This window comes from Acomys minous, assembly GCF_964271855.1.
Source record: "Acomys minous genome assembly, chromosome: 14".
Lineage (NCBI taxonomy): Eukaryota > Metazoa > Chordata > Mammalia > Rodentia > Muridae > Acomys > Acomys minous.
This window is the reverse complement of record NC_140496.1, coordinates 43,989,059-44,014,609: the sequence shown is the minus strand read 5'-3', so window position 1 is coordinate 44,014,609 and position 25,551 is coordinate 43,989,059. Positions and strand designations below refer to the sequence as shown.

The 25,551-nt window shown below is 44.6% G+C and overlaps 1 protein-coding gene across 3 annotated transcripts; it reads right to left on the bottom strand.

Moving 5' to 3' along the window:
* Positions 1-1,306: 1,306 nt before the first annotated feature.
* SCOC (short coiled-coil protein) lies at positions 1,307-22,814 on the bottom strand. Of its 3 annotated transcripts, none has more exons than XM_084755596.1 (4): positions 22,665-22,814; positions 5,749-5,820; positions 5,306-5,389; positions 1,307-2,858 (listed from the first exon to the last, which is right to left on the bottom strand). In XM_084755596.1, the coding sequence occupies exons 1-4, from the start codon at positions 22,732-22,734 to the stop codon at positions 2,716-2,718; spliced, it is 369 nt and encodes a 122-aa protein (XP_084611722.1). In that variant the 5' UTR covers positions 22,735-22,814; the 3' UTR covers positions 1,307-2,715. The 3 variants fall into 3 exon arrangements, with proteins under 3 accessions (XP_084611722.1, XP_084611723.1, XP_084611724.1); XM_084755597.1 differs by lacking the exon at positions 22,665-22,814 and adding an exon at positions 8,814-9,016; XM_084755598.1 differs by lacking the exon at positions 22,665-22,814 and adding an exon at positions 8,023-8,145.
* Between the last annotated feature and the right edge of the window lie 2,737 nt (positions 22,815-25,551).

Genomic DNA, 25,551 nt, shown 5'->3' with positions numbered 1-25,551 from the left:
AAACTGTTCTCCGTCACCCTCTGACTGGTTAAGAAAGAGCTCAACAGCCAATAGCTGGGCAGAAGAGGGTACTTACCGTGAGGGAGTTACCAGGAGGGTGTCACCATGTGGACACCAATGAAGAAGCAGGTGCCAGGACAAGACTAAGTTGGTAGGTAACAGGCCACCTGGCTTGGAAGTAGTCCAGGCCAGCATAGATGGGTTAGAATAGCTCACCATAGGCCTAGCCATAGTGTCCAAATCGACTGTTGATAAGGGTCTCAGTGACATTATTTGGGAACTACGGCACATATTAGAAAAACCCTTTAATCTTCCAAGCTTGAGTGTCCCTGATACACAGACTAAGAGCAATTAAATAAAAGGCTTCAAAGCAAGATGGCTCAGGTTAGGTTACAGACTCAACACCTTGAGCCCCAGAACCCCCATGCTGGGAAGAGGACAGATTCCTGCAGGTTGTCCCCTGACCTCCATGCATACAACCAGATGGAATAGACGTAAACTAGGTAAAAAAAAAAAAAAAAAAAGGCATCAGGGTTTGTTTGTTTGCTTGAGAAAGTTATACTAGTAAAAACAACGTTGACCTTGACTTAAAATAATGGCACCAAGCTCCTGCCAACAAGTGGACTGTTCTCACAACCTGAGGGCTGCAGGTGGGTGGATATAGAACAACTTTCAAGAGGGGAAGCCGCAGGAGTTAGTGGAAAAGGAAAGCCTTGCTTAGGGCCTACATGAGGGAAATTGTCTCCAAGTAGCGTTCCACAATTGCCTCCAACCTGTCTCTCTTCCACCTTCCATACTGAGAGCTGTTATGTGACTATCCTTAGCTGGATGGGGGGGCTGGGATGCTTTCTCTGGAAGAAAAGTAGATCTACATACTTTGCAGCAAGACATCAGGCTGTGGCCGTGGGTCCTAGTGGCAAGTCCTTCGCCCCTCCCACAGGGAGAAGTTATAGACACTTGGGGCCTCCCAGCCACCCTTGGCTTTGGATGTAAAGAGGCCTGGACCAATTTAAGGCAGAGCCCTTAGGATCTAGATGCTGCTCATTCCCTGCCAACGGGACAGTATAAACTGGGGATGCAGAAGCCATGGCTGAAGCTGACAGTACAGTATATGCAGTAGAGCCCACTAGCCTCGGACAGGAGAGGGTAAGGGCCCCAGCCCAAGACACAGCCTGTTCCCTGGAACTTGTGTTACTAAAAGGTGACTGCTCTGCAGTCTTGGGTGCTTCAGTGAGAAACACTACAGCACAGTGGCCCTGCAAACCCTGCTGTACATTACTTAGCAACTTTATCAAAACACACAACCTCTGAAACAGCTTTTTATTAAACAGCAAAGCAGAGTTTGAACACAATTTTAAATATTTGTAACAAGGTCACAAAAGGGTTGCAAAATGTCTGCAAAGTGAGGACTACATGTCATATAGTTAACGTCACTCATCAAGGCTTACACTGATACATCTGATACCACCACCACTCAAAACAGCCGAATCTAAGAGCCATTAGCTGCCTTAGTGGATCTTTCCTATTATAACATATTTCATTATTTCTGATATCAATTCCTTTATCAAATGGAAGCTACAAACTAAATTTTAAAATTTATTAAAAGAATGACTAAAGTTCTGCAAACCAAGTAGCGGGGTTTACAGAAATTCTGAGAAAACAACTGAGATGAAATAGTAAGGATTACAATTATCACACATACAAAACTCTCTTACAGTCATGATTCTGATACTAATATACTCTCAATTAACTCTGCAAAAAAGTTCATCTCCTGGGTACAAACGAACCTTGAGAACCAACTCTCAGCTGGGCTCTCTGACCTGTGGCATACTTAACCCACTCACATTAGACTTAGTCTGCTTTCACTTCTGTCCCAAAAGCGCAGCTCAGAGAGGTAACACACATCTGGAGGGAAACACTGGGAGTTGGTTACTTCTGTTTATGCAGTTTTCCTCCCAGTTTCTATCTTTCCTCGAGATTTTTTATTTCTTACACACATATGACCAGCACTCTTATCTTTTCAACACCAAGTGGGCTATTATGTGCAAAAGGGAGTTTTTAGCTTCTCAATGTGACAGTGAACATTTCAAAGAAAACCCTTCACTTTTTACAGCTTTCATCTATTTTCAATTGATTAAAGAGAAACCAGCAATCCTATCTTATTACTAAATATCACAAGTGGCAAGCTTTAGCTAAGACAGTATCTTATTTTGGTTAAGTGTCAACAATTACGGTCAGGTTACTCTTGAAGGTGACAGCTACTGAAGTCACTGTCAGGAGGGGACATGGAAGAGGAGGCAGATGGAGGAGGCACAAGATGGTGGACAAGGTACAGAAGCTGTGCATTCAGTACAAGTTTTGGTCACTTCTTCACAACACGGTTAGTTTCTTGTATATTTTACTAGTTAGGCATATGATAAAAGACAGTGCTAAACCTATATATATATATATAAGCAAATTGGCAAAACATTCATCTTCAAGTTTCATAAATATCTGTAATTCTAATAATTATAAAGTCTCTACATGTGCACATTTCCATAGACTAACGTTAACTCGGGACGGTCCTGTTAAGCAGTTAGTATTACCTAGATCTCACATTCTCTTTATAAATAATCGGGGAAGCAAACAAAGATACTTTAACTTTTGGATCATATCCAAGCCTTAAGGGGGGTGAGGGAAAGCAGCAGCTCCACAGCAGTGAGGGCAGTGAGCCCTTTACTTCCTTTTGCTTTTTGTATCAGTTGTTTGAAAAACACTAGAAGCAGACATGAGGTTCTCTATATACTGTCCAAGAACTTGATTTTCCGATTTTAGCTTCAGATTTTCTTCCTTAACTGCATCTACTCTTGCAGAAAGATCTATATAAAAATAAAAATACATTATCAATAAAATCATGGCAATGACTCCACATTATGAAATGCAAGATTTATCCTTAGAAGAGGAAAAACAGGCTGAGGGTGTGGCTCACGTGGTCCAGCCCTTGCCTAGCGTGTGTGAGATCTTAGATTTGATCTCTAGCAATAACAATAAATGAATATCACAATTCATACATTTTCTGTTTTTCTATGAGATTCTTGGGGCAAAGGCTTAAGTAAGAATTTTACTGAATACAATCAGAAGATGGTGATTCTCAATGGCGTTTCCCACAGGACTCGAGTTGGTCTGTATTTATGTTAACTCTGCGATGGTTAAGACAACACTGTGTTTATAAGGTGTCCATGCCCTCCCACGTGCTACTATGATGTCTTTACTGGAAATGTTTAAGATGAACAACTAGATTCCTAAGCTGGATATAAGATCCTAGCAGCTGGTCCTTCTATGTTTACATTAGTTAAAACCTCAAAAGATGCAGGTCTTAATGAACAAATGAAACAATTCTGTCCATCCATGCATTTAAGAAATGTATAATGGCCAAGAGAAGCAGGTACCACTCTAGAAGCAACAGAGAAAGACATGGTTATATGTGGGCACCTGTGTATTCAGCAACACGGGGCTCAGGTGTCATGAGTAAACATTAAACATGCTCATATATAGAATGTCACAATTTTTCTGGAGAAAAAAATAAGTGGCTAAGTGTAGGCATAAGGTTATTGTGTACTTCAAATGCTGATTTCTGTATCCCCATATCTGGTTGCAAGCCTTGTTCTGAAAATCTCCTGTCCCAGTGTTATAAAAACTCTGCTCCCCAGCTGAACCCTGATATGCCAATAAAGCAGCTACAGCCAATGGCAAAACAGGTGAGAAAATACAGCTGGACTTCTGGCCAGAGGAAGAGGAACTAGAGGAGGAAGTAAGACAGTGAGGAGCAGGAGCTGAGAAAGCTACAAAACACAAGTATCTCTGGTATGCAAGCTGGGAAGAAACCATATTAGCTTAGAGCGTTAAGAATAGAGTTCATATTGCTCAGTTATTGTGCTGCAAAGGTTGTGTGATAGCCAGGTTAGGAGAGAAACTGAGAAACACACAGTTTTATAAAAAATAACTTTAACAGCTAAGGATCATAAAAGCAGGTGAGAAGTGCTTTTTCTTAGAGTTAACTCTTTTGCTAAGGGTAATCTGACCAGAAGCCTGAAGGAAGGAAATGACCCACATAGATCTGTCACTAAAGGAAGAGACTTGTATCAGAGAATATCAATAGCTGTATTGCTAGATAATCTGAAGTAGAACATATTGGAGGAGAGATAAACATGGTTTTTGTTTAGATCACAAGTGGGGGGTGAGAAAAAGACTTGTGAGAGAGCAGGTGATGTTTAACCCCTTAGAAGTAGAACCACCGTGTGGGGGAGATTTTGGTTATTAACCAGCTGAAAAACATCCCTGAACAAATGTTGAGAGGAGGTATAAATGTAAGCCAAAAGCAAGAGGCGGGGCCTTTGGAGACTGTTCATCGCTCCACTTTGAGACACTCCTAGAGAGAACCGCTCGAGGGGAGGCTTGGGGCTCCGGGCTCCAGCTGAGGTTCTGGGTTCTGCTTGCTCCAGCAGGGGAATCCTGCTGACTACGCCAGGAAAATCATTCCTCAGAACTGATGTCCTTACAGTTTCATTATTGTATTCATTAATCTTCTTTTCCTATTGTTTAGGTTAGTCAGGTTATAAGTGAGGTGCTCTCAGTTAATAAGTTTGTAATAAAATGTAATTGTTAAGAAAACTGAGCCTACAATATATGATGTAGAGTTGGCTGTTACTGTCAAATGAGAAGCTACTGCTCACTTTGCACCCCAAACAAGGAAAACAATACTTAATTAATTATTATCATTAAACATCAGAAGACATGTGGTCATATTAATTTTATGGAAGGAAGTTAGAAAATGAAAAAAACCTAAGATCAATTTTAATCTCTAAAAGTAATGTTTCTTTTCGTTTTAATAGTCTTCTTGAAACAGGCTTGGTAACACATTGTCAGAATTTAAAAAGAGCTCTCACACTAAGACAGCATCATTCAAAGACCTTATAGAGGGGGATGGATGAGAGCAGTGACTAATCTTATTGAGACATATTTGTCCTTTAAACCACCAGCCACAGCTGCAGACAACAGGAAGAAAGAGAAAACAATTACTGGTGCCAGCAACATGGCTCACTGGGTAAAGACACCCCACCCAAACCTGATAACCGGAGCTGAATTCCGAGATCCACATGAGGGAAGGAGAGACGGATTCCCAGAAGTTATCCTGTGACTTCCACAAGAGGACTGTGGGACACATGCCCACCATACATACAAATATTACAAAATAACAACAAACGATTAACATGAACTCTGAAGTTAGCTAGATGTCACTCATGAAAACTACAAAATGCAATCTAACCTTCAAGTGTGTGCTGGAGCTCCAACACCTGATTAATAAGTCGAGTCTTTTCTTCCAGTTCCACCTGATTTTCAGCATCAACTGCTGTAATAAAAAATGTTAAATGTACTATTAATAAACACCACGCTAGTTGTGGCATATAGCATTTATAATTCTGCAAAACATGTTATAACCACTATCTTAACTGACTTATCCAAGTCCATAATGGCTGCACACAGACCCTCTACTTCATGGTAGTTACTGACATGAAGGGGAAATAACAGGTGAACTTGCCACGCACTTACAGAGTGGAAGCCACCTTGGATGCTTTGTAAAGGAAATGAGAAAGGAGTCAGTCAAGACTGAAGCCTCCTAACCATTCTTTCCCTGCTCTTCCCATTGCTTACTAAGGCAAAAGCATCTGGAAAGCCACAAGCACGCACAGATAAGAGTGAAGACCTTACCGTCCATGTCGGCGTTCATCATCTTGGGTAACAGGCCTTCAGCTCTTGGTTGCAAACTCTTGGATGAACGGTCTGCAGCAAGAGAAAAGAACAGATGTGGCGGTGAGATACAAGCTTGGTTCTCAGGAGACAGCGCAGGTCGTGTGCCGGGGGACCGGCTCCATGGCTTACCGCTCTGCAGCAGTGCAGTTTAGAAGAAAAGCATCAGGAAAGACAAGCGTAAGCTGGTCAGCAGCCACATACATGAAATTCAATGCTGTACAGTTATTATGCAAACACGTGCTAGCAAAGGGAGATGAAAAATATATACTCAAATACTTAAGTACTGGTAATATCTTAACTGCAATCTTGGGAAATCAGGAAGATACTTTTACAGACTCAGAAACAGTGTAACTCTTTTTACTAAGGACTATTACAAGGAGGAGGAAACTACAGACATCAAAACCTCTCAGAGACCGAGTGCCCAGTGTACAGATATAAAGGCGGACTCTCGGGCAGCTCTCGGTGGAAGAAAGCCATTGAGCACCCTTACCTAGCATTAATGAAGAACTGTAGAAGCAGGCCTGCACCGGGCAGCACAGGAGCCTGCCTCTCATGTTTTCTACCCCAGTTTACAGATTCTCTGCACTTCAGAGAAAGTAAATCCCTACAACTTTTTTCAAAATTCTATTTTTAAAGTTACTCAACCTATTATAGTATTTGAAGATCACACTTTAAGACTTCTCATCAACAAACAAATGTATGAATGTATGGGAATTACTTACATTGCATGGTAAATTGCTTAAATTTATTCTCTGTATCTAAATGACACTTGATTTTTAAGTTGACAAAGTTGTTTTTGTGTGTATATTTATGTCTGTCTGCCTGTTTGTGTATGTGCACAAGGAGAGGCCAAAAGTCAACTTTTTTGAGTGTCTCCCTCAATCCCTCTCCATCTTGTGTTTTTTTGTTTTGTTTTGTTTTGTTTTTTGTTTTTAAAGACAGAACATCTCTTGAACCTGGAACTCATGGATTCAATTACTGTTTTGCAAGCAAGCTCCTACCTCTATCTGCCAAGCCTGTAACTGGTGGGTACACTGAACACAGCGCGCGCGCACACACACACACACACACACACACACACACACACACACACACACACAATCTTACAGTTACTTTGTGACTTAGCAGCTGACCTGGCTCTGAAATAGACACTATTCTCTGAGATTATGTCAGAGCTTTAAAAAAACAAAACAAAACAAAAACTTTCTTTGAAAAAAATCACAGGAAATCTCAGTGCCTGTGAGAGTGTATCTGTGTGCTAGTGGGTGAGACTCTCTAACCTTTAATAATTTAAAATACAGGACGCAGAAAACATAGAGAGAGTAAGACTTGGGGGATATGGCAAGTACTAGGCCAGGATTCACTTAAATTACTGTTGCATGCTCACACTGTACCTTCTAAGGCCTCCTCTCAAGAGGATGTCGTTAGCACAGTGATTAAAAACCCTCACTCTGCTATTATAGGCTCTGAAATCTGGTCAAGGTTTAAAAGCTCAGCCTCAGCACCCTCGTCCACGGTTTGCTCTGAGAACTTAATGAGTTCAAACATGTGTTTGTACTCAACAGATACTAATTGTTACCTTCTCATCTCTACGCTCTTTGATCACAAAGGAAACTTTAGAGAAACCACGTGGCCAAATGCCTCATATCAGACCTCAAGGCCAAGGCTGAGAGTGTCTTAACCCACATCACAGTGCTACTCAGAGGCAAGGCTTTAGTCGATGCCCCGTCTTGTTTTTCCCACCATTCCACCTCAGCTTGGCTTAAACATCTCAGATGTGAGAGTTTGGCATCTCCCTAAGATGCAGCCAGACTCGGCCACCAGACTTCTCTGCACCGCAATGAATGTGTGTCGTCTGTCATCCACTTGAGATAGGGTTCTTAAAAATTAAAAGCCCAGTGCACTAAATTATTGCACTAAACACTTTACATACGTAGTTTTTTGTTTTTTTTTAAAATTTTTGTTTTGGGGTTTTTCGAGACAGGGTTTCTCTGTGTCTCTGCTGTCCTGGACTCATTTTGTAGACCAAGCTAGCCTTGAACTCACAGCGATCCGCCTGCCTGCCTCTGCCTCCCAAGTGCTGGGATTAAAGGCGTGCGCCACCACGCCCGGCTACATACTTAGTTTTATCAAAACAGAAGGAAGCTGCAAATCCACGGATGCGGATACTAAGCCTTATAAATGGCCAGGGGCCTTGCCTCCCATTTCACAGCCAAGAATTAAGGTCCTAACCTGAGCTTGCCAACCGTTTCTGAAAACCTCGACTCCTTTGGCGATTCCACAAAGATAACTTTCATTTGCTTCGGGCCGCATCCACTCCAGTGCGACTTGTCTCTAACCGTTCATGTTCTGCTTTGATATTCTGGGGGTTTCAAATGCGAGGGAAATCGAGGGGACTACGTGGCCAGTAAGGATTTCAAACTTGTATCCCCCCCCCCCCCCAGAGAGTTAACTGCACCAGGATACCCACGCACAGCCCCGAGTCTCAAAAACAGATAACGGCTTGGATACCTCTGTCCTTAAGCTATTCCTCCGTCAGAAACTGACAGAAGAACAGCAGCCGCCAGAGCTTTTCGGCAACCAATATTTGCTCCGTGGGGCACTTGAGCAAAACTGACAAAATAAAACCAGGTTCAAGCAAAGACGTCCCCCCGCCCCCAGACAGGAGTGGACCACCACGCCTGAAATCGGGAGGCTGGGGCAGGGGGATTGCCGCGATCAGGAAGGTAGCTCGGACTGCGTGAGCCCTCGCTCCACCACACGGGTCCCATCACGTCCCCCCCCACAGGATCCCCGGCATGCACCTCCCAGGCTCTTCCCACTGAGCCCCTTGCGTGCGGCCGGGAAGGCGGCTGCGCAGCGCTCGGCGGGGCGTCGGGCCTCGCGGCCACCGCGATCCAGCCGCCCAGGCCGCCGCCCCGGTCCCCGTTCCGCCCCGCCCCGCAGAGCCCCCGATGAGCTCGATGCTGTCGGCGCGGTTCTCCCCCGGGACCCCGGTCCCCCGCCGCCCCGAGCCGCCTCACCTTGCGTCTGAGGCGCCGGGAGGGGGCGGGATGGGTAGGACTCCCCAGGCCGCGGCTCCAGCACCAACTGACGGCTCCGCCCTTCCCGCCCACGGAGCGTGCGCCGAGCGAGGAGGCGGCCTCCCACCAATCCTAACGCGAGACTGCACGCCTGCGCACTGGCTGCCGGCCGCCGAGACCGGCCCGCGGCGGAGCACCGGGGTCCACCTTTGCCCTAACAAAAGGGCATTGATGTCCAATCAGGATTGTTGGGCGTGTCCTGGGAAAGCAGCGACCAATCACAGCGCAGAGAAGATGCGCCTTAGAAAGCAGTCCCCGCTTAGCAGCTTTTGTCTCGCCGAGATCCTGAAAAGTGAGGTTGGAAGTCGTTCTAGGTTAAAAAAAAAGAAAAGAAAAGAAAAAGAAAAAGAAATTCTGGGAATTGATGTAACCAGACTCTGGGCGAGAGATATTCGTTCACATTTAAGAACAGGGTGAGAACAGTGTAAGTCCGCTGCCCTTCAAAGAAAAAAATTTTTTTTTCCTCGAGACAGTTTCTCTGTCTTGGATTCGCTTTGTAGACCAGGCTGGCCTCGAACTCACAGAGAACCGCCTGCCCCTGTCACCATGCCCGGCTTGCCCTTCAATTCCAAAAGCACATTTTCCTTATTTTTTTCTTTTTTTCCTAATTAACAGTTCACCTGACCACTTCATGATACCTTAGATCAGCAATCTAATCTCATTCGATCTCACAGAAAAAGCTTAAAATTGTGTTTCTCATTCAAGGTTAAATGTACAGCGTGCAAGACTGGGGTGCCATGCGGTCCTGCTGACACTTCATTATACCCTATAATGGGGATATGGGTATGTCCCCACCTGCAAAGTTCGCTTTGACTTTAACAAACCCTTCTGAGCTGTAGAGACAAGCTTACATATCTTTTCTTCTTGGACTTTCTTTTTTCTATATAAGATTTTATTTTTAATTGCATGAATATGTGTTTGTGTGCGCGCGCGCACACCAGAAAAGGGAATCAGATCCCTGGAGTTGGGGTTACAGGTGGTTGTGAATCACCTGCTGTGGATGCTGACATCTGTGCTGTGTTCTTTCTTAACTGCTGAGCCATTTTTACAACTCCGAGGTTTCTTCCTCCGCCCCGCCCCCGCCCCCACCTAGCAGGACTAGATAGCACGTGACCGTAATCCTTTACAAGTAAAGGATCTTCCACTTGGTGTTTGAGAAGAATGTATTTGGCCGGGACTACAGTACACGGTTTGAGGGAAGGAACTAGAATGCAGTGAAGAGGGGGAAGAGGAGGAAGAAAGGGAAACCCCGGGGTAAACCTGAGAGGAGGAAGAAAGGGAAACCCCGGAAACCCCGGGGTCAACCAGAGAGGAGTGCGGACAACACAGCAGAGAGAATACATATGGGGACCAGTCAAAGAATGACAGGATTTTCCAAGAGTGTGAAGAACACTCGTTTCTTTGCATTCTTTCATTTTTTTTTTTATTTTTTTATTTTATTGTATTCATATAGGTAATTCGCTTGTGTGTATTTCTCTGAAACATTTGTGTACCTGGTGCCTGAGGAAGCCAGAAGAGGGTGTTGGGTCCCCTGGAACTGCAGTTAAAGACAGTTGTGAGCCATCATGTAGGTGCTGGGAACTCAGCCTGGGTCCTCGGGAAAAGCAGCCAGTGCTCTTAACCACTGAGCCATCTCTCAAGCCCCTTCATTTAATTTTTTTAGTTTGTGTGTGTGTGTGTGTGTGTGTGTGTGTGTGTGTGTGTGTGTGTGTTCTGTTGCTGAATTGAAGGCCTCATGCAAGTCAAGCTTGTTCTCCACCACTGAGTTACAGACGTGGTTTTTGTGTTTTGTGGGGTTTTTTTTTTTTTTAAAGAAATGGCAAAATTTTAAATCAAGGACAATTTATCCAGAAAGGGAAGAGAACATTACAAATTAGCAGCATCAGTGACAAAAGCCAGGGCCTTGCAGTCCATCCTGTAGATCTTAAACATCACAAAGGTCCTGCAGCAGCCTTTGCAGCAGGGTGCAGAGCTTGCATGACCCTGACAATTCTTTGAAAGAAAAAAACCAACACAGAAGCTCCCAAGAACAAATGACATCCAGAACCACATATCTGTATTTTAAATTGTCAATTATCTGTTTCCACAATATTCCAGAGCCACAATGATCTGTGGTAAAATTTTCCAAACATTTTAATAAAATTCGATTCTGTACAAACCTTTCCAGGAAACACATTCAGAAAGGCCATTTTCTACCTGTGGGTCTCAACCCCTTCGAGGGTCAACGGCCCTTTCACAGGGTCACCTAAGACCACCAGAAAACATGTACGTTTACATGATGACTCAGAACAGTAGCAAAATTGCAGTTACGAAGTAGCAATGAAAAGAATTTTATTTAAAGTGTCCGAGTGTAGGGAAGGTTGAGAACAACTGCTCTAAGAGCTAAGATGGAAGACACAAAACAGAGTAGACACAGAAAGGCTTAAAGGAGGATGAGACCATTCTGCAGGCAGACAGCCCGAACCACTGCCCAAACCACTGCCCGAACCCCTGGGATCACTGCCTATGGCACCCAAGGAGATTATGGTCTAAAACTGAAACTCTAATAGTCCATAAGGTCTAAAGGCTCGAAAGAACACAAAGCGCATTTGCAAAGGATCAGAAGGCATACCCTACATTATTTTAACATTTATTTCTAAGCTAAACCAATTAAAATCAATAATGGTGCTGGTATAAAGATGGCCACACAGATAAACCAAATAGAACAGGGCCAGGAAGAAACCCACACAGTGATCCATATAGCCAACTGATTTTCACAGTGGTATCAGACTAGTCCTGTGGAGAGAGAACTGTCCTCACCAGCAATGCTTGAACAACTAGGTATCAATATTGGGGCCGGGGGTGATCCTTAACACTTACCTCAGTGTATACAAAAGTGCTCTTTCAAGTGCACATAATCTAAAATGAAAGCTGTGATTACCAATGTTTTAGAAGACAGAGGAATCTTTATCAGCTTTGATTTGGCAAATATTCTTAAGTCATAAAAACCTATAAAAGTTGACTTGAAAATATCTGCTGCGTACCATTTGACAGGCAGCTTGAGCTCACAATGGAAGAAGCCCACGTTGAAGCTGTGACGTGGCCACGCATTAATATGAGGAAGAAACGATTTAGAACCAACTAGAGAAGGTCCGAGATCATTCTCATCGGGGCCCGGAGAGCTGGCTCAGCACTTAAGAGCACCAGCTGCTCCTGCAGAGGACCCCGGTTCAGTTCCCAGCACCCACGTGGGGGATTCACAGCCACCTATGATTTCAGCTCCAGGGACTCCAGAACTATCTTCTGTCTTCCGTGGCTATTCAATATAGGTGGCGCACATACATACATGCAGAAAAAAATACTCATATTTGCAAATATAATTAAATCCTTCTTTTTTTTTTTTTTTAATCACTCTGACCTTCCAGGCTGATACATTGTGATGATTAGAGGGACCCTAACCACACTGGATGCTTTAAAGTGAAATATGCTGAAGAGGGGCACTTGGCGTTTTCAAGAGGAGCCAAGTGTGTCCCTGGATACTTTAAACTCATCACTTCTCACAACATCCTTTATCTTGTTTCTCAATAAGAAGTCACCTTTTCTTCTTTGCTAGGTCTTTTTTCCCTTGCAAGGTTATGGAATTCACTGGAGAGTGAGGGTTGCCTTGAATTCTGTGATCAAAGACTGTATTGAAAATTGATCTCAAAATTAAACTTACTAGTAGATTCTAGAGCAGACACTATGCCTGGCACTGAGCTATGTCGCCATTTGGTAAATCAAGCTGGCCTTATGCACTTTTCTCAAGTTTGGCTAACTTGATCGGTCATTTTCATCCATTCATTCAATTGCCAGAGCAACTGTAGAGGGTGCCACGGCATTTTTAAGACAGATTTTCAAAGAATTAATGATCTCAAGATCTACCTGGCATTAAACTTCTAGTCTTACTGGGGGTAAAAAAAAAATATATGGTTATGTAGATTTTTTTCTCACAAGTATTTCCTAATCATATTTTCTTCCAAATCAGTTTAGATCTCTAGATGTATAAGAAGCACAATGTGTTTCTTTATAATAGAAAATATAAGAATAACAAAATTAGCCCCTCATCTGCAGATGTGGGTGCTTAGGGCAAAGCCAAATTCATAACTTATTTCAGAGGCTAATTTATTATTGTAAAAATGTCAATGTTGTTATGCAAATAGCTAGTGTGCAAACCTTGATAAAGAGTGCAAAAAGCAGCTGTGGTGGTGTGTACCTGTAATCCCTCAAAGGGAGGCACAGGCAAGAAGTTGGCTATAAATTCAAAGCCAGCCTGGGCTACATACTAAGTTCCAGGCCAATCTGAGCTACACAGTGAGCTCTAGGCCAACCTGAGCTACACAGTAAACTCTAGGCCAGCCTGAGCTACACAGTGAGCTCTAGGCCAGCCTGAGCTACACAATGAGCTCTAGGCCAGCCTTGGCTACACAATGAGCTCTAGGCCAGCTTGAGCTACACAATGAGTGCTAGGCCAGCCTGAGCTACACAATGAGCTCTAGGCCAGCCTTGGCTACACAATGAGCTCTAGGCCAGCTTGAGCTACACAATGAGCTCTAGGCCAGCCTGAGCTACATACTGAGTTCCAGCACAGCCAGGACTATGTAAAGACCCTGTCTCTAAAAAAAAAGAAAAAAAGAAAAATTCTGTTTTCAGTAAGTATGAAGCGAAGCTTTGAAGAGCACAGAGAAGCCAGGGTTATAATTTGATAACAGAACAGTCCCCTCTGGGTAGCAGAGCTCGACCATGCTGGGTCACTAAAGGGTTTTCTTCAAATTGTCCTAATTCTCACAGTTTTCTCTTCTCTCGATAGCCCTTTAGGATGAAGGGAGTTGGGTTTTTTTGAGCTCCCCCAGCTTCTGTCAGGATCTTAAAACACTTGCAAGCTGCTGCATATCTTGTTTTATAGCTGCTGAGGTGCCTGGGTCAGAGTCTCCAGCCTCTGCTACTCATGCCCACCCCTGCGTGAACTTCATCATGGGTTGCTCCTCCCCCCACAGAACCCCCACCCATGAGCCTCAGGGTGTGGGGAGGCCGCCATAGGCCTACATATGTTTCGTGTTCTGCAGGAGCAAAACACTGATCTTGGAAACTTATTGTTGCTACAGAAAGGGAGGCAAGCTTTTCTGGACCAGGGCCGGTATTACCCAGGCACAGAACAGCACTCTGAAAACACTATCTATCAAAATCCAGAAAGGGGTTCACACTGTTGGCATGTCCACAAAAAAAGACAGTTAACCCAAGGTTCATGGTAACACCTCTCTCAGGTGTAGTGGTGAGCGCTTTTAATTCCCTTGTTGGGGAAGAGAAGATTAACAAATATCCAGGGTTTGCTGGTCAGTGTAATGGAACTGATGAGTCCCAGGCCAGGGAGAGAGCTTGTCTCAAAACCACAAGGTGGGGTAGGCATCCTAAGGAATGACTCCCAAGGTTGGCCTGTGGCCTCTACAAGCACACTTAGGCACGTGCACCAATGTAGATGCACATACACATGGAGGGAGGGGAAGAGAAGTTTAAAAAAAAAAAGTCTACATGTAATTCACTTTAAACAATTGGCTAAATTGATTATTCCTAATCACAAGGAAGCAAGTCCATAACCACACCCACCGTCCCCCCACCCCTCCCTCCCCCCACCCCACCTTGTCCTGGCAAAGGCAGAACATTCTAAAGAGCCTTGTCACTCTGGGATGGAGGCTGGTCTAAAAGCCAGTGGCACCGAGTTTAAGTCAGTTTAAGAGGCCAAAAGCTATGGGGAAAAAAAAATTCCCGAACTTATATATGGAACTCGGGATTTTTCTGATTCATTCCTGACAACAGAGTCGTGAACTCTGGGTTTTCCTCATGACTCCATGGAGTGGATTACAAACAAGCAGCTCTCGTTGGGAACATTTTTAACACATTTCAAAGGCATGTTGAAGGTCCCCTCTTTCATTCACGGACACGGGGCTGCGTGGATCTTTACGTTCCTGTTCGTTTCATTGGTGCACTGTCTTTCCCATCCAGAGAGTTAAAATAAACAGTACTAGATATTTGCTAACAGACCTCATAGACCACAGTCCAATCAGCATTTTAACATTTTCATGCTACTATCTTTTAGATTTGGTGTAAAAAGACCTGTAATGTCCCCTTAGTATCATAATAGAGAAATGACAGCCCCAGCCCCCTGCAGTCACATGCCATAACCCCAGCACTTGGGAGGCAGAGGCAGGAGAGCTGCAGATTCAAGACCAGCCTGGACTACATCGCCCGGACTTCCTCGTCAGACCCCGTCGTAAAAGAAGCACACTGAGTTTCCGCTGTGCCACTTCAGACTGTAGAAACTGAATTCTGCTTTTGCCCTGTGTGCCTGCAGGAAAGACACAATGAACAGACAAAAAGAAAGCGCTCCAGCCTGCGTTCCATTTCTTACATTCTTGAGGCCAGCAGCTATGCTCTGTCCCTAAGTGGCACTCTACCGACCAGCACCTAGACGCAGGTCCATAAACTCTGTCTGGATGGATATTCCGCACTGGAATCTTCACTTTTCTGGGTCGAGAGAAGCATATGTGTTTGACGTGAAAGGACAGCACTGGGTTGCCATAGTGGCTTTTCACCTCAGAGTCCAAACTGCTTTCTACCTCTCTCTCTCTCTCTCTCTCTCTCTCTCTCTCTCTCTCTCTCTCTCTCTCTCTCTCTTCACATGGCAGAGAGCCAGAGAGCTACAACACTGGTGTCTCTTCCACACTTAGCGGAGCATTCCTGGAACGTCACCTAAATTGTCACCAGTAGCGCCTCTCCATACTGTAAGTGACAGCTGTCAGGGGCTAATCTCAATAAATGAAAGCTACCTGTGATTTCCCTGTAGGGGGCCCCAGTGAGCGCCTTTTGGGGATGGGACACTAGTGACCTCTAGTGGTGAGATTGATTCAAAGTAAGTTTCGCCACAGAAAATTCACTTACTGCTTCATGATTATCCTGTACTTAGTGACATTTTCTGCTTGTTAAATGGCCTTACTGGTGATACATGCTGGTTTGTGTCTGCAAAGGGCACGATTTTGACATTTCTTATAGAACATTTTAACAGAAGAGTTGTCAAAAAGATTTGTGGGGTTTGTTTTTTTGTTTTGTTTTGTTTTTGTTTCTGTTTTCCATCCTGTGTAGACAATGAGGTCAGAGGAATAGCGTCCCTCCCTGATTCTCTGCAGGACTGAAATGGAAACCTTCGGGGTCTAGCCATTCTTCCGCCGTGACTCCCACTTGCCAGCTGCTGTGAGCCCCTTGCTGAAAGGAAAAGACTTTATTTACAGGTCTGTTCCGGGCAAGCTCACTGCCGCTGCCCCTCCCAGGGGCACCACTGTATGCCTGGGTGGAGCACAGATCCGCTTCTCCAACTCACATATCTCTGGCTGAGAAACAGCTATAAAAAGGTTCAACACCCTTGGTCATCTGGCATTCTTCAGGACCCCTCATCTGGAGCCTGCACATGACATGACACTAGCTGAGACTTCAAAGGGAGGGTGTTTGAAGAAGCTCCGAGTATTCTGAACTTAGATGGGAGCAGCCTTTTCAGCGTATCCAGACGACCAACTGACTACATGAATGAACCATAAACTGTTTGGCATCCGCTTAAGCATTGTTGCCTACATGCCTTTCCCCTTTGGATGGCTTTCACCTGTGGCATGTGACTTGTTCTGGGGAAAACTCATCCCCAAGAAGAAATAGGACTTCCCAGAGATGTCCTGAGGAGGCTGTGTTTGTGGGCTCTGATTGACGTGCGTTACTATGATACAAAGAGACCATAACGTAAACACTGGTGCTTCAGACACTTCTCAAAACATAAGGAGGAACCAAACTGAAGCCATTTTGAGTAAAGCTTCTGTTCCAAACATATGTCAAATAAGCTTTAAGTTTCCAAGGCCTCCCTTGGTAACTGACATCCTGGCTGGCAAGTCAACCTTGCCATAGTTGAGCAACCCAACCAACGGAAACAGGATAAGTGTACCAACCACAAAGACATGTTCCTAAGGAAGCCTCCTGTCTTTAAATCTGTGCAACTGTAACTTGGTACAGATGTTTGTGGCTTTCAGGCTTAAAGGCTCTGAAATATAACAGTTCACAGCTGAGCTCCCAGGTCTGCTCTGCAAGCCTGATCCATCAATGGTGGCTTGATTACAGTAAATCTTTGTCATCTGCATTGGCTTGGTATATGAGTCGTGTTGGATCTAAGCAGACCCCATAACAAAAGCTGCCATCATGTTAGGAATAATTCCTTGCTCCCATAAATCAGTTTTGATATTTTTAAAGGTATTTTATGATAGGCATTTATTAGTTCTTGCAACTAATAAATGAGATCTCATGAAATTGCAAAGCTTCTGGACAACATGAGAGGCTACAGAATGGGAGAAGATTTTTACCAACTGCACATCCAATAAAAGGCTGATATCTAAACTATATAAAGAAATCAAAAAAGCAACATCAAAACAGAAAACAACCCAACTTAAAATGGAGTACAGAATTAAGCAGAGAATTCTCAATTGAGAAAATGCAAATGGCTGAAAAACACTTTTTAAAAAGGTTCAACACTCTTAGTCATCAGGGAAATGCAAACCAAAACTACTTGGAAGATTTCCTCTCACACCAATCAGAATAGAAAAGATCAATAAGACAAATGGCAGAGAAGCAGGCAGCGGGAGCAAATACAGACGGCCACAGCCAGAAAATACGCAGTGAGAGAGAGAACTCGGAACACCCATCCCTAAAACTTTTAGGGCTTTTAGACTTTAAAAAAAGATGTCTCTGTCAAACACCATCTCCCCAGCTCTTAAGTTACTGTTCATGGACAAACTAAACAGACAGTGCAAGAGAATCCCACTGACTCGGCCAGCATACACACCCATGTGCGTGCATGTGTGTATACACATGGGTGACATTGCTCACATCCTTAAGTACTTGTTCAATAACATGGCCACTCCAGAACTCTCCTCATACCTCAGGGTGCCCACTGTGACCCAGCAAAGCCATTTACATACAGCCACACAGGAGACGTGGGAGTGAGCTGTTGGCTGAGAATGGTGGCTCCCATTAACACCAGAACAGGAGGGCCTCTCCATGCACAGGACTCCTGTTAGGGCTCAAGGTTTTTCTAGGCATGGCAGTGACAAATCGGTTTCCCCTTTTAGCTCATGTTATAATGGCAGATGGGATGAAAAGGGACCCAGTCCCCTCACTACCTTTCTCTTAGAATGTTAACTGATGTCTGATCTTCTGCTTGGCCCAGGGGACAGCAGGTGGCCTTCTGGAAGACTTTCGAACTGGGGCTGTTTTGAGGGGGGGGGGGGGCGGGGGCGGGGCTACAGTTATTCATTGTTCCTGGTGGGAGAAAGCGGCACTGAATAAAAAAAGCACACAACAATTGTGCCACTTGTCTGAGGAGCACCTGACTGTGGGGACCAATTGGCTGGTGCCAAAAGCAGCTTCCGGTATGATTCAAGAGAGGTCTCAGAAAGCAGAGTCAGGAAGCAGGCTGAGGCCTAGCGGAAGACAGCGGAAGGGCATTGAGCAGGAAGCACTGAGGGTGGTGATAAAGAGAGAAAAGGGGCTTTCTCTTCAGAAACAACCTTCCCTCTTGTATGCGCACCCACCTCTCCCTCTGTCTCTCCCCAAGCCTCTTTATCAGGACCACATCAACAGCCAACCCAGGGTTACAGTACAACGTCCACAGCACGCCGCAGTTACGGTGAGAACTGACGCTCACACTTCTAGGCTTTTAGCGGACTTCGGTGGAGCTTCTTGGAGTGAGAGAGAGAGAGAGCTAAAATGGATTTGCTGGTTGGAGACACCTCCTTTGTTATCTCAATGCTCAGAGGGATTCTAAGGCTCTGTCTTAGGGGCCACTTTGCATCTCAACAGCTAAGGCTGGGCAAGGCCCACTAAATGCTCAGAGCCTCACAGAGCCAATCCTGGCATCTCCTACTGCAGAGCTCGGGCCCTTCCTGCCATACCACCCGGTGCCAGCTCCGTTGGCTAAGCGGGTCCTGTCTACTGCCTGGCAGATGAGAGTAGACACTCAATCAGTTCCTGAAATCAACCAAACTGACCCAAAAGTAGGTATAGGAAAGGAACCCAAAAACTTTGCAGAGATAATTTAGGAATGGCTGCCAACCTAATGTGTTGCCAACTGAACACACACAAATCCAGTCTGAATTTTGTAGCAAAAATGTATTGAGTGTCCAATGTGTGCCAGATTCTACCCTATGTGCCTAAGGGACAGATTTGTTTTTAATTCTTTTTTTATTTAATTAATTTATTCAGATTACAGCTCAATTGTTATCCCATCACTTGTATCCTCCCATTCCTCCCTCCCTCTCGCTTTCACCCTATTCCCCTCCCCTAGGTCTAAGACCGAGGGGGACCTCCTCCCCCACTACATGGTCATAGGCTATCAAGTCTCATCTTGGTAGCCTGCTTATTCTGTCTTTGATTGCCGTCAGGCCTCCCCACCAAAGGGAGGTGATCAAATATGGGGCACCAGAGTTCATGTCAGAGTCAGTCCCCACTCTCCACATAACTGTGGAGTCTGCCCTGTCCATTGGCTAGATCAGAGTAGGAGTTCAATGTTTACTACTTGTATTGTCCTTTGTTAGTGCAATAGTTTGAGCAGATACCCCTGGGCCCTGATCCACCCATCACGATGTTCTACTTGTAGGTTTCTAGGACCCTCTGGGTCCTTCTATTTCCCTATCTCCTATATTTCTCTTACCTAGAGTCTCGGTAGGATGTCCTCACATCTATCCCAATCTCCTGGTAAGTGAAGACTGTCGTGGGTCATGTCTTTTGAGCTAGTGCCCCATTATAAATGAGTATATATCATGTGAGGGACAGACTTACAAAGCCCGGTTGGACCTTTTAGAGATTCACAGTTCACTGAGCTGGATATACATGCACATCCTATGTGTGTATAATGTGTTTGTGTTGCTTGCATCGGATGCATGTGAAGTTTCCCGCCATTGCCTACTTTCCTTGCTATGAGCCACCTGACAGGAAGCAGCTTCAGGGAGGAAGTGTTTGGGTTCAGCTTGAGGGTAGAGTCCACCACGGTACAGAAGGTGTGGTGACAGGAGTGTGAGGCGACTAATCATATCAAATCTGCTGAAGGAGACAGAGATGTGCTCACCTCATTTTCTCCTTTTCACTCAGTCTAGGACTCCAGACTCTGAGATGGCGCCACCAACATTGGGGTGTGTATCCCCACCTCAGCTAACCCAATCTATAAGCGCCCTCACGGGAACGCCCTGAGGCTCATCTCACAGGTGGGTGTAGATCCTGGTCAGTTGACATGGCTACCACAGTGCTCCTCAGCAGTACTGATAAGGAGTGTTCAGGGTCCTACAGGAGGAAGAGGACGATAGCCAGGTCTGAGGCAATGGAGGAGGGCTTTCTAGAGGAGATGCTGCCTAGGTGTGATCTTAAGGGAAAGTGGGAGTTATCCAGGTAAAGACAGAAGTAGGTGGGTTTATTTCAAGCAATGAGAAGAACCACTCGAGGCCCGGAGACGTGAAATAGGCATCCTGTACAGGGAACATTAAGTGGCTCCCATTAAACCCCTATAATGTGGCAGGACAGCACACTGAAGACAGGCGGATCCAGGTAGAAACTCTGAACAACAAGCAAATGTCTTGAACTTCAGTCAGCAGGGATGGAGAGGGGGACACTGAGGGTGAAGAGGTAAGAGGAGGACCAAGAAGGACACTTAGATAGGCAGTTCCTACATTAGGTAACATGGCGGGGGACCCAGGTTACAACGGGGGGGGGGGTGGCATAGGTAATAGGGTGGGTGGCATAGGTAACAGGGTGAGTGACATAGGTAACAAGAGTGGGTGACGTAGGTAACTAGGTGGGTGACATAGGTAACAAGAGTGGGTGACGTAGGTAACTAGGTGGGTGGCATAGGTTACAATGGGGTGGGCGGCACAAGTAACAACGGGATGGGTGACATAGGTAACTTGCATGGGTGGCACAGGTTACAATGGGGCAGGTGGCAGAGACCGTGCTAGGATTGCTATGCAGAAGTGGGAATAGCTTTGAGAGGTGGAGCATAAGTTAACACCTGGGTCTGTTGATAATGAAATTAATTAAGGCAGTACACATTAACAGTGAAATACCCTTAAAAGGGAAGGACATCCCACCAGCTGTGTTAAGCGTGGATAAGCTTGGGGTCATTTTGTGGAGTTAAAAAAAAAAAAAAGCCAGACACAGAAAGGCAAACACTATCCTCTCTTACTTATAGGAGGAGTGTAAGAATGCCGAGCTTACAGGGACAGAGAACAGAAATGGGGGTTAACTGAGGTCAGGAGCCAGGAAGGTCAGGGAAGATGCTGGCTAAAAGATGAAAATAAATAAATAAATAAATAAATAAATAAATAAATAAATTATATATATGTATATAATAAATTAATTAAAATAGAAATAAAAAGATGAAAATAATAGATAAGTAATGGAAATGCATTCAAGAAGTCTAGTGCATATTAAGTCAACAGCATATTAAGTGCTCCAAATTGCTAAGTCTTCTCATCATAAGAACACACTCAGTAGCTGAAGTTTTTAACATTTATGTAATATTTTGTTTGTATATAATAATTAGGGTGTGGTTGGGTGGGGTGAATAAAAGGAGGCGTCGTCAGAAAGTCTCCTCCCTTCCCTCAGGTTCGGCCCACTTCACAACGCACAGTGGCCTGGCTGTGTCCAGGCTCTCCACAGGAGCCGCCCAGCCCTGAGCGCGGGACTTTGGCGTGCACCCTCACTGCTCAGGCAGCCTCCTGGAAGCCAAGAACCGGGCTTCCTGTCTAACTTTGTTCCCTTCACTGATTCCTCGACGCTGTGAAAGGCAGCAAACAACGCCCTGTTCGCTCTCCAGCCCCGCACCTTGTACCTTTCCTCTCTGTAGGAAGGTACAAAGAACTCTTAATTCCCAAGAGCCCAGAGTGTTTCTTTCTAGCGGGCCTCCCGGGCAGCCGACAGGTGTCTGTGTTCACCGTCTGGCTGCGCTTCAGAAAGACACTTTTGGAATTTGAGTGTTTAGGGGGAGAGTGGAGAAGCTTGGCGGAAAAAGTAACTAATGCTAAGTATTCATGCTTTGCCCCCTGCTAATTACAGTAAGTAACCCCGTGGCTTAGCTGCAGTCCTGCTGGCTTCTTTACCGTGATTGTGCTAGAGGAACGCGCACGCGCATGCACACACATGCACACACGCACATGCACACGCACATGCACACACTTAGCCGTTGTAGTTCCGGATAGCTCCAGCATCACAAAGTTCAGCGATGTCTCTTTTCTCTGAGATATTGGATGAGTGACAGTTCTGGGTTTCCATCTCCCATGTTAAATTCGGCAAATTTTGTCTTTGCTTAAAACTAAACACTTCTGACACAGGTCTTAAAGCTAGTTGGAGCATATTCAAGGTCATTTTTCAGCAATAGTAAAAGCCACTTGATAGAGAAGAAATGAAGAAGAAAACAACAAGTATTATAGAGTTAACAACTTTGAGGTCATGTTTCCTGAACTAGGAAATGAACGTTTTGTATTTTTGGTTTTTTAACTTTAAAATCCATCTAATGAACGTAACCATGAGAGCCTTGGCTACCAGTTAATTTAAAAGGAAGAAGAAAAACTGCTCTTCATTAAAAACTAATTTTTGTAGCTATATTTTTTTTTTTGCTGTTATAATAAGGGCATTAAAGGTGATGTTTTAATAGCCGTCTAGCAGTCACAGACCCGTCTGAGCATCCACCCACGTCTTCCTTACCTGTGTCGTCGGCTAGAGAAATGCTGGTGAACGAGCTGTCTTCCACCTCCCCTGTTCTCAGCCTGTCCATGCTGCTCACGAGCAGTGCCTGCAAGGAGTGGCGGTTGCCCCGTGTGCTCGCCCTTGTTGAATCATTAATAAGCACACCAGCAGGAGCTATCTGATCCTCCACCCTTGTCGGCCTCCCTCCGCTCACCACTTGAGCTTTGTATTTTCAGCCAGCAACCGTACCCAAGTTAAAGAGTGACAAGGCTTCTTCACCCAAAGCTGACTGGCACTGCTGCCACAGCCTGGTTACAATGGTTTCAGACGTAGCCTGGTTACAGTGGCGCCGTGGTTTCAGTCCCACAATGACAGTTTCTGTGGGCTGTGAGTTGGTTACAGAAATTACCCAGAAAGCATTGGGATGAAACTAAAGGGAAGATACTAAGTTTATATGATTGATGCCTTTTGGATACTGTTATAAACTTCTCAAGGACTTGATCAAGGATTGCTGACCTGGCCAAAAAAAAAAAAAAAAAAAAAAAAAAAGAATTGCTTAAGCTGCATGTAATCCAAGACTAAATCTATTGTAAGGAATGGATTAAAAGGGACTTCTATGTGCCAGGCATGGTGGCATAGGCCTATAATCCCAGTACTCGGGAGGCAGAGGCAGGTGGATCTCTGAGTTCGAGAACAGCCTGGTCTACAAAGTGAATCTAGGACAGCCAAGGCTACACAGAGAAACCCTGTCTCAAAAACAAACGAGTGACTGCTCCATAACATGAAACTGTCAGATGGCATTTGTGTATGTTGGGATATTCACGTGCTTGCTTGTGATGGACAAAGATCCAACATTTGGGTGTTCTCCCCAACCTGTTTCTATCTTATATATTTTGAGGCAAGGTCTTTCACCTGGAGCCCACCAATTGGCTAGAAGGGTTTGCCAGTGACTCCTGGGATCTGCTAATCTTCACTCTGTCCAGCTGCATGCTGCAGTGATCAGCCTTAGGGCTCCGGGAATCCCAACTCTGTTCTCATGCTTGCACAGCGAGCGCCATGTCCACTGAGTCATCTCTTCAGCCCCAGAGGCAATACACACACACACACACACACACACACACACACACACACATACACACACATACACACACACACACACACACACACACACACACACGCATTTTAGTATTTCAAATAACCACTCCTCAGGGGAGGGGGTAAAAACCAACCCCAGAGCATTTCAGCAGACACTCTGATGGAACTGCTACCTGCTGTTTTGTGCACTAAGTGATTTGATACCTAGAATTTTTTTCTTCACCCCACTACATTATTGCTACGTTGAGTAAAATGGATGTGTGGGCTGTAGAAAATGTTGAGTGCCAAAAATTAAGTTCTCTCTAGTTTTTTTAAATTACATGCTCCAAATATTGAGCAGCTCTTCTGTATAAGCTGGAAACACAGGAGAACTCAAAGAAAGATTTGTTTGTTTGGTATTAACAAGGCCATGAAGGAATTAGAAAGTATCGTACCTGGAAGTTTAAAGAGAAATAGTCTGTCGAGTGTGCTGGCATTGCTACCCCCCCCCCAAAAAGTCACAAGGTAAAGTTATGGTGAAGAACCTTGGTTTCAACTGAGGTAGGACATTGTCTGTCTGTTTGAGATACACATAAATGGGACTGGAGAGATGGCTCAGAGGTTAAGAGCATTGGCTGCTCCTCCAGGTGGTCCTGAGTTCAATTCCAAGCAACTACATAGTAGCTCAGAACCATCCATAATGAGATCTGGTGCCCCCTTCTGGTATGTTGACATACATGTAGGCAGAGCACTTTATACAGATCTTAAAAAGAAGATATCCATAATTAATATTTACCTCTGTTTTTCTTCAGCTTATTTTTATGATGTTTGCTTCTATGCATAGTTCACTGATCCATTTGCATTAACTTTGAATTTAGAGTGTGAGGTAGCTTCATTCTGTTTCATTTGGGGACTCAGGTGCCACACCACTGTTTGCTGGTGGAACATTTCCCTCTTGGGAGGGATTGGCATCTTTTTGGGAAATCAACTAGCAATAAACTTTTGAATTTATTTATGGGGTTTCTTCTATTCTACTGTTTCCTATGTCTGTCAATGCCAATGCCACACTGTTTTGATGATGGTTGCTTTGTTACAAAGTTTGAGTTTGGCAGAGTACAGACATTTCACATTTGTTTTTGTTTTTGTTGTTTTGAATTCTTTCTAAATCTATTGCAAATTTGAAGGCTGGCATGTGCTTGTTTGGCAGTGGGTCCTTAGACTGACAACAAAAGCATAGCAAAGGAAAGGAAGATGAATTTGATATCATAAAAAAATTAAAGCTTTAGGCAGAATTTGAAAATGGGGAAACATTGGGAGGGGAAATTGTAAATCACATATGTGATCAGGGTCTAGTACCTAACATATATTTAAAATGCTTACAAGTTGATCACAGTAATTCTAGCACCTAAGAGGCTGAGGTGGGAGGGTTGTGAGTTCAAGGCTAACCTCAGCTACATAGCAAGTCCTGGGCCAGCCTGAGCCACCCAGCAAACCCTACATAAAATAAGCAGCAAACAAAGAATCCAGACATGTCAATAATAAGAAAATGCCAGAAGAGGGTTTGGAGCACCTGGAGTGGGAGTTACCAACAGTTCTGAGCTGCCTGGTGTGGGTGCTGGGCTCAGAACTCTGTGGTCCTCTGCCAGAATGGCATGTGCTCTTACCTGCTGAGCCATCCTCATGTGAGATGAAGTGTGTGTGTGTGTGTGTGTGTGTGTGTGTGTGTGTGTGTGTGTGTGCACGCGCGCTCAGGTTAGTTTCTATTGGAGGTAACAGAACTGAAGAAACCACAAAATTGGAGTCATTCATGAATTAATCCACATCCACAAAT